Source organism: Lactuca sativa, chromosome 5, assembly GCF_002870075.4.
Source record: "Lactuca sativa cultivar Salinas chromosome 5, Lsat_Salinas_v11, whole genome shotgun sequence".
NCBI classification, from domain to species: domain Eukaryota; kingdom Viridiplantae; phylum Streptophyta; class Magnoliopsida; order Asterales; family Asteraceae; genus Lactuca; species Lactuca sativa.
Genome location: NC_056627.2, coordinates 13,648,867 through 13,664,495, shown reverse-complemented (window position 1 = coordinate 13,664,495; position 15,629 = coordinate 13,648,867). Strand labels below are relative to the sequence as shown.

Below are 15,629 nucleotides of genomic sequence, written 5' to 3'. Positions count from 1 at the left end.
GGAATTGAAAAGAGTGGGTTCAAAAATATGAAAGAATTCACAGATTACGCGGCTACCTGGGGAATTTGTCCTAGGAAGAAATTAATACCAAACATGGTGTTTCACTGCCTCATCTGGAATTTATGGCTATCTAGGAATGATAAGATTTTCAAAGGAATTGGTGTGCATCCGGCGAAAATTGCAGAAAATATTATCTCTCTCTCTCTCGTATGTTTGGTGCAAGCACAGAGGTGGACTTGGTTGTGGGAATTGGATCGAATGGAGTGTATCGCCTTTCGCTCATCTCTCAACTTAATTTAGTCTTTTTTTCCCTTGCTTTGTTTTTCCTTTTTTTTTTTTTTGCTCTGTTTGTTCGTATCGTTAACTTTTGGCTTGTTGTAGCTTCTTGCTATTTGCCTCCTTTAATGTTATTTGCCTTTTCTAAAAAAAAAACCATTGCCTCCAAGAACGCCCAGACACTCATCTATGATGCCAACTGCATCATCCAGCTGGTATGTAGTAACCATAAATGGAGGCATGATACAGATGATGTTCCCTTTCCCTACAACCTCTATCCCAAGACCACGCTTCTTACATTCATCGACACACGATTGCGCATCAACATCTAGCTCCACTGCAGCTACAAGGCCGAATGCTTGTATTCCTTTTACACGAGCGTTTCTTCCTAGTTGCTTACTTAGAATATCTTCCAAGTATCAACCTTTTTTCTGTTACGTGATCCAAATAGCGACGCTGAGCTACTTTTCTGAAGACATTTAAAGCCTCACCACATTCCCGAGGGATGTGCATGTGCTCGTTTTCATATTTGTGTATAAGGGCATTCATTTTTTTATTCACCACAAGAGCCCCGATGTCCATACCACGGAATCGCACAATCATAAAATCCGGCTCTACACCGAGTGCTTGGTGGGCCCAAAGCCGGCCCGTTTGACCTATGCCACATTGAACCTGCAAGCAAGGTGATATCAATAAACATTATCGTATTCGCAGTAGTTAGTTTTATATATAAATTGTAGTTAGCATTTACCTCATCGAATGCAAGTAATACTCCAGATTTATCGCAAGCAGTCCGTAAAGACCGCAGGTATTGTGGCGTAAAGCTTTTTATCCCTCCATTGCCATGTATGGGCTCGACAAAGACAACAGCTACTTTGCCTTCTGATACAAGTTTTTCTACCTCACCAATGTCCTTAGGTGGAGAACTTGTAGGAGGGATGTTATTAGACAAAGAGATGTAACCACAAGTGCTATGTGCAAAAGATTGGAACTCTCCTGCATGTATTAATAAAATTGTGTATTAATAAAGGGATTAATGAGAAATTATATAATAACATTTCATATATAAAGCGGTTGTGACAGATTGTCAGTTTTCAAACTTCAGGCACAAATACCAAAACAATTACATGATTCGTTTCGTGCGAATAGGAGGACCCCTTCTTAAGGGGTCCTCCTATTCGCACGAAACGAATCATGTAATTGTTTTGGTATTTGTGCCTGAAGTTTGAAAACTGACAATCTGTCACAACCGCTTTATATATGAAATGTTATTATATAATTTCTCATTAATCCCTTTATTAATACACAATGTTCATATTTCATCTTATACTTTTTCGACTTTTAAAAATTCCCTATATTAATCTATTCTATTAGAAATATGCTCATATGTGTATGATAATATTTAAAAATATATATACATAATTTTTAACCTATAGTATTAGTCTAATTCATTTGTAAACTCAATCAACATTTAAAAATTAGTTTTTAAAAACTCAATTAGTATTTAAAATTAATTAGTGTTTTAAAAAATTAGCATTTAGAGTTGGTGTTTAAAAACTCAAGTAGTGTTTAAAATTAACATTTACAAACTCATTTAACGTATTAGAACTCAATTGGCGTTTAAAAACTCAATTAGTGCAATTAGAAAATAACACTTTCATAAGTTTAAAATTATACAAATATTGAAGCATCATAAACCATTATTAAATTAGTGTTTTTTTCTAACATGGGAAATCCATCGGCATTTCGTTTTTTTTAATATGTATATAAATAAAAAAGAAAGCTATAAATAAAAGGGGAAAATACAAATCTAGCAAATTTTGTTAATTACTTATCAAAAAATAGCAAAAAAAAAAAAATAATACTTAACCAAAAATAGCCCTTAAAAATGTAGTCAACTTTTGGTTGACTACGGTCAACATTGTCCACACTGACAAAAAAATAGTCAAGTTTTACAAAACAGTAGTTCACTCTGACAAAAAAATAGTCAAGTTTAGCAAAACTAGTTTTTGTATTTTACAAAAAATATTTTTTAACAAAATAATTGTCAAAATAACAATTCTATATTTTATAAACAATATAATTGTTAAAATAATTCTACATCTTATAAACAATCTTTTTAATACTCTATATCACAAAAAGAATACATTTTTTTTTAAGTCTAATGTTTTGAATTCTCAAAAAAATTTAACAAAATAATTGTTAAAATAATTCTACATCTTATAAAAAACAAACTTTAAAAATTAAAAAAAAAAAAAAAATTAAAACCGTAGGTTTTTTCACAAAACAGTAGACGAAACTCCAAAAACATTAGATTAAAAAAATAAATAAATAAATAAAAAACGTATTCTTCCCCCAAAACCGTAACCTACGGTTTGGGATACCGTAGCTTAACCGAGAGGAAACCGTAGGTTTCCCTAAACCTACGATTTTGTATGTTACAAATGAAAAAAAAAAACAATTTTTTTTATACAAAACACAAAACAATAGACGATATGGCGAAACAGTAGACGATTTTAGAAACCTACGGTTTCGTGGGCTATATTCGGACATTTACTAATTTTTGGCTAAAAATTGATAATCACTTTCTTAATTTGGCTAGATTAGTAATTACCCCTAAATAAAAATATATTTTATTGAAATTTTGGATAAATTTGACTACATTAAATATAATCAATCATTTTCATTCTTGCAAAATACATTTAGAAATCCCCAATAAGAGCTTCATTGTTAATTGCATACAAAAAAAAATATGCGTAGAAAAAAGTCATTTCCCCCTGTAATATTATATTAATGATATTTAAATAATGGATATGTAGAATATATTTTAAACAAGTAAAAGATGAATTTTGAAATACATAGTTAAATAGAAGGGTGACAAATGAAAATTCGTATTATGTAAACAGTTTGTTTAAATTTAAAAATAAAATTTGACTAAATAAACATAAATCAATCAAATCATCGTGCACTTAGACTTTTGTTCGTGTATATAGAATTACCCTTAAGATTTACATACGCCGGATTTGACGGTGGTTTAAATCTATCGCGAGGATGTGTCGAGTTATACGAGGATTTTGATTAAAGACTTTAGTTTGATCCCTTCTTCGTTGGATTATTTTAAAATAGATTTTTTTTTCTTTTTCTTTTTGAAAAAGTCAAATAGTTTATGTATGGAAATTTTAGAAGTTGTGTAAATAGAAAATATATCATTTCTAAAAGTTACAAAATGCAATTTTTGATGACTTTTGAGTTTTTAAAACGTAAAAAATTAAAATTAGGGGCAATTATTAGTATAGCAAAATTAAGGAATTGATTATCAATTTTTAGTCAAAAATTAATAAATGTTCAAATATAGCCCACCAAAACGTAGGTTTCTATATTCGTCTACTGTTTCGCCAATTCATCTATTGTTTCATGTTTTATATAATTTTTTTTTTTCATTTCTAAGATACAAAACCGTAGGTTTTTTGAAACCTACGGTTTCCTCTCGTTTTAGCTACGGTTTTCCAAACTGTAGCCTATAGTTTTGGGGGAAAAAAACGATTTTTTTTTAAGTCTATTGTTTTGGAATTTAATCTACTATTTTGTCAAAAAAGCTAGGGTTTTAATTTTTAAATTTTTTTTTTATTTTTTTGTGATATAGAGTATTAAAAGAGTGTTTATAAGATGTAGAATTTTTTTAACAATTATTTTGTTAAAATTTTTTGAGAATTCAAAACAGTAGACTTTAAAAAATAAAAAATAAAAAAAATACCGTATTTTTTTTCCCAAAACAATAGGCTAAGGTTTGGGAAACCGTAGCTAAAACGAGAGGAAACCGTAGGTTTTAGAAAAACCTACGGTTTTGTATCTTAGAAATGAAAAAAATATATATACAAAACACGAAACAGTAGACGAATTGGCGAAACAATAGACGAATTACCACAAAAGAGTAGTCAACGTCCGTTGACCGTAGTCAACTATAAGTTGACTACTATTTTGTGGGCTATTTTTTACTAAGAGGTTTTTTTGGCTATTATTTGATAAGTAATTAACAATTATGACTAGATTTGTATTTTCCCCTTAAAACTATTCCAAACGCATTTTAAAAACATCTTTTTGTAAAAGTAATAACTCAATAAGGCCTTTTGTGAAAAAGACTTTTGAAGTAAAAAAGCTAAGTCAAACACACCCTAGGTTGTGCATCCGAGACGCCAGATTTGACAATAGTTTAAATTATCGCGAGGATATGTCGAGTTTTTGATTAAATACTTTTAGTTTGACTCTTTCTTCTTGAGATTGTGTTTTACAAAAAGCAAGTGATAAACTAACTTATTTTTAAGGCTTTTTTAATTTGTCATGTTTAACAAGATATCATGGAGTAGATCTATAATATTTAGGTTGTATTTGACACATCATAACTAACTGATAAACTAGCTTATTTTTTAAACTTTTTTAATTTGTTATGTTTTACTCGCCAAAAAGTAGCTTATAAGCTAGCTTTTTAAAAAAACTACTTAGTCTAGTTTTTCAAAAGCTTATTTAATATATTCCAAATATATCCTTAATTAATTATAGAAAACTTATTATCTTAAATGTTTTTTTTATGTCATTTTATATATTTCAACTAGTTTTTACCAAATGTCATTTTTTATCAGGTAGGTTATAAGCTCGCAACTAGCTTTTTAGCTAACAACTAACTTTTCAGCTGGTACGTTGTCATGGGTAGAATTTTTGTCTTACCATTTTATCTTGAACTTGTACTAATATCTCGGTCAAGTCCAAGATCTTGGATTTAATCAAAGCTTGACTAAAAAGGAATAAACCAGATCAAAACACGCGCGGCCAATGCCTCATGAACGTTGAAAACCATCCTAAAAGTCGGGTCAAGCATGGATTAAGGAAGACCCCAAGAATGTCAAAATTTTAGTTATTATTGTTATGTATAAAAGCCTAGTTGGCCATTGCTCACACACACACACACACTCTAACTACTGCTTTCTCTATGATTCTCTCAACACTTGAGCATATTTACATCATTTTTAAGATCAACTAGCACTTAAAATTTTATTTTTGTTTAATATAAGCTCTAAGGTGTAACAGCCCGGATCTCCAGGTATTTTATTGTTTTAATATTTTGAGTTTTGAGAAGGGACTCGGCGAGTTGGAGCTCAGACTCGCCGAGTAGGGTCGCGATTCTGGACGCGGGATTCGTTCGGACTCGGCGAGTCCAGGATATGGACTCGGCGAGTCCACGCTGTTTAATGAAACCCTAATTTTTCGGGTTTGGGACCTATTTAAATGGCCTTATGGCCGTCTTTTGCATCCATCATTTCATAGAGAGATACCCTAAAAGTGCTTTAGCGATTTGAGAGTGAAAGGAGGCATTTCTTGACATTTGTGTGTTGTTTAGCAAAGGAGAAAGAGGCTCTAGCCAAGAAGAGGCAAAGGGGACTGCTATTTGGTGGATTGGAAGCTCGACCCTTCAATCTAAAGGTATAATTTCGACCCATCTCCTGTTTTGTGAAGTATAATCGATTTTAGGGTTTCTTGTGGCTTTGTTGAGTTGATTTGATGGCCAAATAGTCCCATGCTAGTGATGAGACTTCGGATCTGGATCCATAGAGGTCCAGAGAGCCTCATCCTTCAAGCTTTTTAGAGAGCAATGGAGGTCATGACCTTGTATAGTGAGATTTGTTGAAGATTCTTCATAATTAGTCATATAAAGGTTGTTCATGCATCAAGACTGGGACTTTACGTGATGAATCAGTCTAGGAGGGCCAGATCTATGAATTGTTGGAGTAGATCTGACCTTAGAAGCAAGTTTGAGTGATTGCATGGAATGGACTCGCCGAGTCCGATGAGCAGACTCGGCGAGTAGTTTGAAGATTGCCTTGGACCGGCCAGTGAGTGGTCCAGACGAGTCAGGAGTTGACCCAGTGAGTCAGGGCGAGTTGGAAAGGATTGTCATGAGGTCTGAGTCGAGCTGGGACTCGCCGAGTCGTTCTTGAGACTCGGCGAGTTGAGTCGGGGTGGCCCCGCGATTCTTCCAGGTGTAACTCGTCGAGTCAGGGGGGAGTACTCGACGTGTAGAAAGGGAATCCTAGAGAGTTGGTGAGAACGTCTAGACTCGCCGAGTTGCCGTATGCACTCGCCGAGTCCGGTCAAAGTTGACCGTTGACCGTTGACCTGTGTTGACTTTTTAGGGGTAGTCAACCTTATAGATAAAAAGTGTTAATTAGAGCCTTGTGATGTTATAGGAGGATTAGAGCTCGGAGGATCGAGCACGAGGGATTTCCAGGGATTGTGAGATACCGAGACACACGAGGTGAGTCTTCTCACTATACTTTACCTTGAGTCGGTAATCAGAGTTATGTGTTAGTGTATGTATGTTATGTGCATGTTATGTGTTGTACTGCATTATTTCTATGTGATCTATGCTGTGCATGTTTATAGAGTTGGAACCGGAAGGTTCATAGAGTTAGAACCTGAGGGTTCACAGAGTTGGGTGCACGGACCCATAGAGTTATGGCCTCGAGTGGCTAATATGTGTTTTATGTGTGGTATTTTGGGGAACTCACTAAGCTTTGTGCTTACAGTGTTAGTGTTGTTGTTTCAGGTACTAGCGATGACCGTGGGAAGGCGCCGGCTTGATCTGTACACACGTGGAGGAATTTGATATAATTATGTGATCTTGGGATTTGTATGATACATATTGGAATTTGAAATTGATGTTTTATTAAATTAAAAGAGTAATGTTTTTATGAATTGTGAAAAATAAATTTTTAGAATTTTCGGTGTTACATAAGGTAGGTGATTTCATCACCTCCCGACGTTTTATGTCAGAGATCCAAAATGATTAAGAGTTATCCTCGTAATTCGTTGTGTTCTTGCATTTACTTTGATTTACTTATTGTTGTTTGATTGATATCAAATTATTCTATTATATATTTGATTGTTAATATGTTTTCATTATCAATGTATTTTGTGCTATCTTGATACGTTTTTTTGAATCTCAAGCTTTATTACACTAACTCACTTATTGAATCACTTTAACATTATTTTTGTTCCAAATATACTTCATTTCATTATGAAGTAACACACTTTTATTAAACAATTCTCTGAACTTAATTATCTTCTACCCATGATCTTGCGCACAATTAAGATCTTCAACACATTTCAAGATCTTAAGCACTTTACTTTCACTTAACCTTATTTCAAACATCCCACCACACTTACTAATTTGGTTACGAAATTAATTCGTTAATTTTTAACTAAAACAATTTAGCGCCATTTGTGGGGCAAGTGGTGTTATTATTTTTGTCTCTTTAAAGTCACTCAAAAGCTTTTTTTCATATTTTCAATCACTTACACATTTTTGCACCAAAAATGACTTCTTTACCAAAATCCACTTTCAACATTATTTCATTCATCTCCGTTGGTCAGAGCCTACCCCCACCTCTTGTTATCAACTCACAAAGAATGAATGTTGAGATCCTTAGAATGACCGTTCTAACATCCTCACCGGTTCAATATTCAGGAAGTGCAGCCCAAGAAATATTGGCTATGATCTCAAACAATGAGATCATATCCATGCTGACCAGAATGGATTGACATATCACTGAGCAAAGTGAAACCAACAATATGTTCTTTTAAAGAATGGAGAGGTTGAGCTTAGATTTGAAAAGGCATATGGAAACTACACCTACTCCATCTTTAATCTTCAATCTTCCACCCCATGATCCTGAATTTCGAGACCGGTGCATCTTCAGAATGTCAAGTCAGAGATTTTGTATCAAGACAGGCTCTTATATTTACTGATGGTTTAACTCTTAGTACGGAAGGCCCTGTCTCCTAAGATCTTGGAGGGATATTGTAACACCGTAAAATTTAAACAATTTTTTTCAACTTTTTTTAAAAGAAAACATAAAGCATCATTCACATTAATTTTTCAAAACATTGTATCAACTTTATCCCAATACAAAACCCCAAGATCAAACATATGAACTCCAGTGTGCGTGTGTACAAGTCATGCCGGCGCCTTCCCGCGATCATCGCTGGTACTAGAAACACCACACATAACACTGTAAGCATAATTGCTTAGTGAGTTCCCCAAAATACCACATAAACACATATCAACCACTCAAGGCTGTAACTCTGTTGACCCTCTGGTCGAATATATCTGTGGGACCCTCTTGGTCCCATAACTCTGTCGACCCACTGGTCCTAACTCTGTAAACTCTGAATCATGCATACCACATATCACAATAAATCACAACACATAATAACATGCAAATACACTGGCATATAACTCTAAAATACTCTACCACATAATTATGTTACCACACTAGGTAAAGTATAGTGAGAAGACTCACCTCAGATGTCTCGGTAAATCTCTGACTCAGTAGCAATACGATCTAGCCTCCACCTAATCACATAAAGTAAATACTCTCATAAATATACTATACTCAACCCTATCTTAGCACCCTCAGAAGGGTAAGAGACTATTTTACCCCTCTCTTGTCTTAAAGGCCACATAGTTGACCCAACCCTAAAAGCCAACAAAAGTCAACGGTCAAACTTTGACCTGACTCGTTGAGTGCACTTGGGCGACTCGGCGCGTCTACACATGTCCACTAACTCTTTAGTCCCGCTTGGCACGTCGAGTTCCTCCCTTTGCTCAACGAGTCACACCTGGCATGAATCGTGGGGCCACCCCGACTCAACTCGCCGAGTCTCAAGAACAACTCGGCAAGTTCCGCCTTGAACTCCAGTCCCTTAATCCCCCTCTGACTCACTGAGTTATTTCCCAAATCGGAAAGTCTACTCACTGAGTGATTTACAGGAAACCCTAACCCTACTCGCCGAGTTGTTCTTCTGACTCGGCGAGTTCATGCCACACACAAACTCCTTTGACCTCCTGAGGTCAGATCTGTTCCTTAAATCCATAGATCTGACCTTCCCAAGCATGATAATCACGTAAAGTTCAGACCTTGACACTCATATAACATCTAGATGGTCTCACTTGGTGATTTAGCCCCAAAAATAACATTTTAAGCTCATGGCTCCCAAAATAGCTCATAAAGCTCCAAGGGTTAAGGTCTCTGGACCTCTTTGAGTCCAGATCCAAAGCATAAACTCGAGAAGGGACCAATTGCTCCACATATCCATCCTCTAAAGGGGTTAGAAAACCCTAACTCTAAGAATCAACACCAAATCTGAAGAAGGTCCGAATAAATACCTCAAGATGAAGTCTATGAACTTTGAAGTCACCAGAATCGCACCTCCTTCAGCCTCCTCTTGCCTTGGTCACCTCCTTATTGCAATTACACCAACAAAATGATCAAGAATGGCCTCTCCTTCCTCACAAACGCTCTAGATCTCTTAGGGTTTCTCTCTGGGGTTTGGTAGCCGCAAATGACGGCCCTAAGGGCCTCTAAATAGGTCCCAATATGTTGTTCTCCTACCAAGCCAAAACCTAATGGATGCTAATCAAACTATTGGAGCAAATTAATCCATATGGTAGGGAAAAAAAAGACAAATTAAGACACACTCATTATATGAAATAAATCAATTGTTTGCACACCACATCAAAAGTTTGTTTTGAACATTACCAAAGATCAATAAGTATAACATACCTTCTAGTAGAAGAGTGTCATACCCCAAACCATGAATAGTGGAAACATTCTGGGGCGGAGGACGTCATGTACAGTATCACAAACAATGAATAATATTAAACAAGCAACAACATCATCCATTGCATTAATAGTATAATTTTATACATGTATGTTCTGAAAAAGTTATAGACACCAAAATATACATATCAAAATAAAAGATGAGTCTTGAACGAACTCCATCTTCTCAAAAGCCTGGCACCTGTACCTGTCTAGTGGTGACCTGAGAATACAAGTTATTTTGAAAGCGAGTATCAGCTTAATGCTGGTGAGATCATAAGTATATTAATGTCTGTCTTTGCATGAAAACGTTTGTAAAATGTTTCTGTAAGATGTTTTGTATAATGTTTGAACTCTCCTAGAAAACCCTATGTTTCCTACTAATTGTAGCCTTCTACCAAGGCATCTAGTGTCTGTGTGTATGTCTCTTGATAGAGTGTGTGTTTTCCCGATTCTGACTATCATTAACCAAAAATATAGTTTCTACATTACCGTACATCGTGTAAATATTCACGAAGTGAATGCAAATGGGAAAATATTATCGTACCGTAGTATTTGTAATAAGTGACTACTGCGGTACTAACTACCTTAAAACCAAAGGTGTTCCAAGTATCATGTGATCGACCTGTATCCTGCTACCGACTCTAGTAAAACGACGATGTAAGACGCCGTAAGAAATGACATTTGGCACTCGTATACTTGCAAGTCCCACTGTAGCGAGCAGCAAGGTGTAGGACAGTCAATCCAGTATAGATCTATACGCAAACTCATACGCTCCCTAATTAAGGAGATTCGGGATACAAGAGCGGTCATGGTAGGAAGTGCCATGACCCGCTCAATGGTTCACATAACTGCATGAATGTATATGTAATGAATGTGCTAACTGAAAGTGTAATCTTTCTCCGTCTAGCCTGTATGTACTGAAAGGTTCTGCGTGTGCTAGCTGTAATGTATGTTCTCTCTATCTAGCATGTATAGTAATGTACTGTGCGTACTAGCTGTAATGTACTATCTGAATTACTCGTACTGACTCATGAATGAACTGACTCATTGTATGTTTCATTGTTCTAGTAATAGTAATAGTATCCTCCTGTGCTACCCCTATGGTAACTTACTAGTGATGTAACTGGTACGTATGAACATGGAAGTATACCCTTGCTACCCAAGGGTACCGAATGAACTGGAAGGACCTTTATCACTATATATGTACACATGATATATAACTAATATTTAAACGGCCTTCGGACGGGTACCCGATATCCCACCAGACCACATCTCAAGGTCGAAAAGGAAATAGGGTGGATAGCCTTCCTAAGTCCTTTAAACATTTTTTTATATAACTATACATACATAGACATGCAATTGATAATAAGTAAAACAGTAGTTTAAGCAAATGTATTTAATAAGTATAAGAACTTGTAAAACAGTTTGAAGCAAAACAGTTTGATAAACAATTTGAACAATAAGGAAATCACTGGTTTTGTAGTTATTAATCACATGTGATTGATGTAATAACTATAAGTATTTGACTTGTATTCCCCCATATAAGCATTTAAAAACACTTTAACCATTGATTAAGGGGTATGAACTCACTTGTGGTGAGTGGATTGGATTGGAGTGTCGGGTACGGTGCTAGGGGACAAATGGAGACTTGTACACACGCACGAGCCTAGTTATCATATAATGAACATATATATAACTAATTAGCCAATTTATTGTTGGATAAGGTGTCTAAGTCCATAACTATTTTTGGTTAGTACTTGACCCGACCCGGCATGGTCCATTTGGGTTGCATGGAACCATGCAATTGGATAGACTAAATGAGAGGAATAACAATTGGAGATTATTAATATATTATAAGTTCTAATATATTAATAATATTATTTGATTAGTTTGATCAAAGAATTAATTTGGAATTAATTAAGTGATCAAAAGATAACTAATTAAATATATGGGTTGATTATGTAAATCATTCATATCTTGTATAGTGGGCTAAGATGCTCCATGGGTTATCAAGTTAGGTTCTACCCATAGGATGATCCATGGATGCTCCATGGGAGTTACAAACCCATGGGTCATGGAAATGAAGAGTCATGATACATTAGGGTTTACATGGTGTAACCTTAGATGTGTCAACACTATATAAGAGTCCCATTCTCCACCAAAATCGGCTACACATAAGAAACTAGAGGGCTAGGCCGATTTCAAGAAGTGTGTATTCTCTCAAAAGTCTTTCCAAGAGCATTTGGTGTTGTGTGAAGCATTTGAGGCATCACACTTGGGGTGCTAGGCTCACAAGGTTTCAAGGAACATAAGCAACAACAAGGTAAGTTATTCTATCTTTCATTCAAGTTAAAAATTGTTCCCCATGTATGCTAGATAGGAATATAACCTTGGAATTCAACTTTGCATGATAATTAGACAAACATAGATCCAAGGTTATTAGGGTTGCATGTACACTTAGGAAGTGTTAGAATGCTCAAAACCCATCAGTGGTATCAGAGCCTAGGCTTGTTTGTTTGTTGTTTGTGCTTAAAAGTTGAAAAAAGTCGAAAAACTTGTTGTCTGCCTGATGAACTCGCCGAGTCCATGGGGAGACTCGCCGAGTTCACTTGTATCTTCAACCTACTCGCCGAGTAGGTTCATGCACTCGGCGAGTAGGAGCCACAAAGTGCAGATTTTCGACTTTAGTTGCTGGAAATGGACTAGAAACGTTACCCTAAACTGTTTTGGTACTTGAAAACTTGTTTTAGCTGGTGTAATGTCTTTGCTAATCCATTTACAACAACTAGTTATCAAAATTACAAAGTTTTAAGTGTAATTTTGATTCATGAAAGTGTTCATATTCATGTTCTTGATCTTATGATGTTTAGATGATCATAGGAATTATTTGTAACCTATGTGGTAGTTTAATTCTTGATCATAATGTGTTTTAATGGAGTCCATAACTTGTCCTCAAGTTATGGAAAACCAAAAGTCACTTGAGTTAAAACCATTAAAAGAACACAAGAGTTAGAAAAATGAAGAGTCTTCATTTTATTACTCTAATAAACTCATAAGTTACAAGAAATGAAAAGTTTTGAAAGTTTACAAAACTTGCCCTCAAGTTTTGGAACAAGTAAAGTCATGTTAAAAACTTTAGTTCCAACCCTTAGAATTTTAAAAGTTAAAATTCAACCCTTATACTTATATTATTATGATTTAATAATTATATATATATATATATATATATATATATATATATATATATATATATATATATATATATATATATATATGTATAAGAACAAAGTCGTCTTACCGCTAGTATGCCTCATTCACGAAGCCGGTCTATAAGGTGGGTGTCCACTCTCACCCACTGCTTGCTTGACCGGTGGAGGGTCGTTAGCCGAACGGGTAAGACAAGGACTTATAAATTCTCATTATAAGTATGATGAATATTATAAAGTAACTAAATGTTTTATTAAATTCCCAATCTTAGTTACTTTAGGAAAAATGTGAATAAGGTGCTAATCCATGAAATTACACTTTACACTTTGTTTAAGTCATTGGTGGAGCGTGTGTGGTTAACCGGCACACTAACTTGGACTTAACAAGGTAGGTAAAGGGTGACTTAAGGTTTATTATAGTATCGGTGGAGCGTGTGTGGTTTACCGGCACATCGATTGAGTGATAAACTTTAAGGGTACCAAGTGATTTGCATGGTTACTTCACACCTCGTTTTGTGATCCTCGGTATCCCAGTCACAAAACTTGGAGGGCACACTCGAGATTGAAACATGCCTTTGAAAAGTTCACCGAATCTCAAAGAATCTAGGAATTTCTAAGAACCAATCAAAAACCTAATATTTAATATTTCGGTTTTCGTGGTGGAAATTGGTGAATCGTCATTCACCTACCTTTCAAATATGTTATAGCTTGGATTCCGGCATACCTCTTCTAAGTTATAATATATTGTGATTGGGTCCTAGCCTTAATATTACATTTGGGTGTTTTATTAAGGACTCTCTAAATATCTAAACTAATCTTGTCCTTTTTCCTTCAGATGTCTTCAAACAATGTTGATTCTGGCTCTAATCCTAATGGCTCCTTTACCCTTATGAACTTGTGTGGGAAAGTCACTTTTGATGGATCCAACTTCAATGAGTGGATCAGAAACATCAGGATGATTACCCGCTACGAGGACAAAGAATATGTCCTTGACAAGGAGCTTAAGGAGATTGATGAGACCACTGCAACTCCCCAGGAGATCGCTGACTTTCAGGCACATGAAAGGGATGCTACAAAAGTGGCATGCATCATGATGGCCACGATGACAGCGGAACTCCAAAAGTCTTATGAGGATTTCTACCCTTATGAAATGCACCAAGATCTGATGGAAAGATACAATCAAAGTGCACGACAAGAGAGGTATGAAATCATCTGCTCCATGATAACAACCATGATGAAGGACAGGGAATCCGTCACGAGCCACATGCAGAAAATGCAAAGGTATGTGGATCGATTGCTGAAGCTTAATGTGAACTTCCCTGAGGAGCTTGCAATAGATATCATTTTGCACTCCTTACCATCGTGCTATGATCAATTCCGCATGACATATCACATGAATAAGGAAGAGGTCACACTCAGCAAACTTCAGGGACTTCTCAAGACCGCAGAAACAGGTCTTAAGGGGAAGTCGGTTGTTAACACTCCTACTTTAAACTCTACTCCGGTTTTGGCAATCGGGAAAAGTCGAGGGAAGAAGAGAAAGAGCTCTTCAAAGGGTACCAAGGCTCGGACCCTTGATGGCTCTTCTTCAAGTGGAACCAAGAAAGGTTTCGTCACTCCTTCTTCTGACCCAAAAGAGGTTGAATGCTTCTATTGCCATGAAAAATCACATTGGAAGCGGAACTGCCCAAAATACCAGCAAGATGTGAAGGATGGGAAAGTTAAACCCAACCATGCAGGTATTTACACTATCATTTCTAATAACTCACCCCATTCTAAATCTTGGGTCCTTGATACCGGTTGTGGTATTCATATTTGTTGTGACTTTCAAGGACTAAGAAGAAGTGAGAATGTGGAGCAAGGAAGAATAAACTTAATCATGGGGAATAGGAAAGCATTACCTGTCACCAAGATTGGATTTTATACTTTATCGCTAAGTAGTGGGTTTAGTTTAGATTTGAATAAGTGTTGTTATTCGCCAGAAATGGCAAGAAATATTATTTCCTTTCATGCATTGTATAAACAAGGTTTCACCTTTTCGTTTGATAATGAAGTTGGTTCGATTAATGCTTTCTTTAATAATGTTCTTTATTTTAAAGCATTACCTTGTGATGGCATGTATGAAACAATATGTATCTGTGGTTGATAACTTAGGAAATAATGTATTGTGTATTGATTATGTTAATAATAACTTGGATAAAGCATCATTATGGCATTGTCGTCTTGGACATAAAAGCAAGAAACGCATAGGCCAACTCCAAAAGGATGGAGTCTTGGAGTCATTTGACATAAAGTCAGATGATAGTTGCGAATCATGCTTACTTGGAAAAATGACAAAGTCACCCTTCATAGGTTCTTGTGAGAGGGGTGAAGGTTTGTTGGACCTTGTACACACGGATGTGTGTGGACCATTCAAACATGCCACAAGGGATGCTAATCGTTATTATTTGACTTTTACTGATGATTACAGTAGATATGTATATGTCTACTT

The 15,629-nt window shown here is 35.7% G+C and overlaps 1 protein-coding gene across 1 annotated transcript; it reads right to left on the bottom strand.

Moving 5' to 3' along the window:
- Window positions 1-407: 407 nt before the first annotated feature.
- On the bottom strand, window positions 408-2,829 carry LOC111889655 (acetylornithine aminotransferase, chloroplastic/mitochondrial). The gene is made up of 5 exons (XM_052771497.1): window positions 2,805-2,829; window positions 2,649-2,699; window positions 1,028-1,272; window positions 715-948; window positions 408-671 (listed from the first exon to the last, which is right to left on the bottom strand). Exons 1-5 carry the CDS (start codon window positions 2,827-2,829, stop codon window positions 408-410), a joined length of 819 nt encoding a protein of 272 aa, XP_052627457.1.
- Window positions 2,830-15,629: the final 12,800 nt, after the last annotated feature.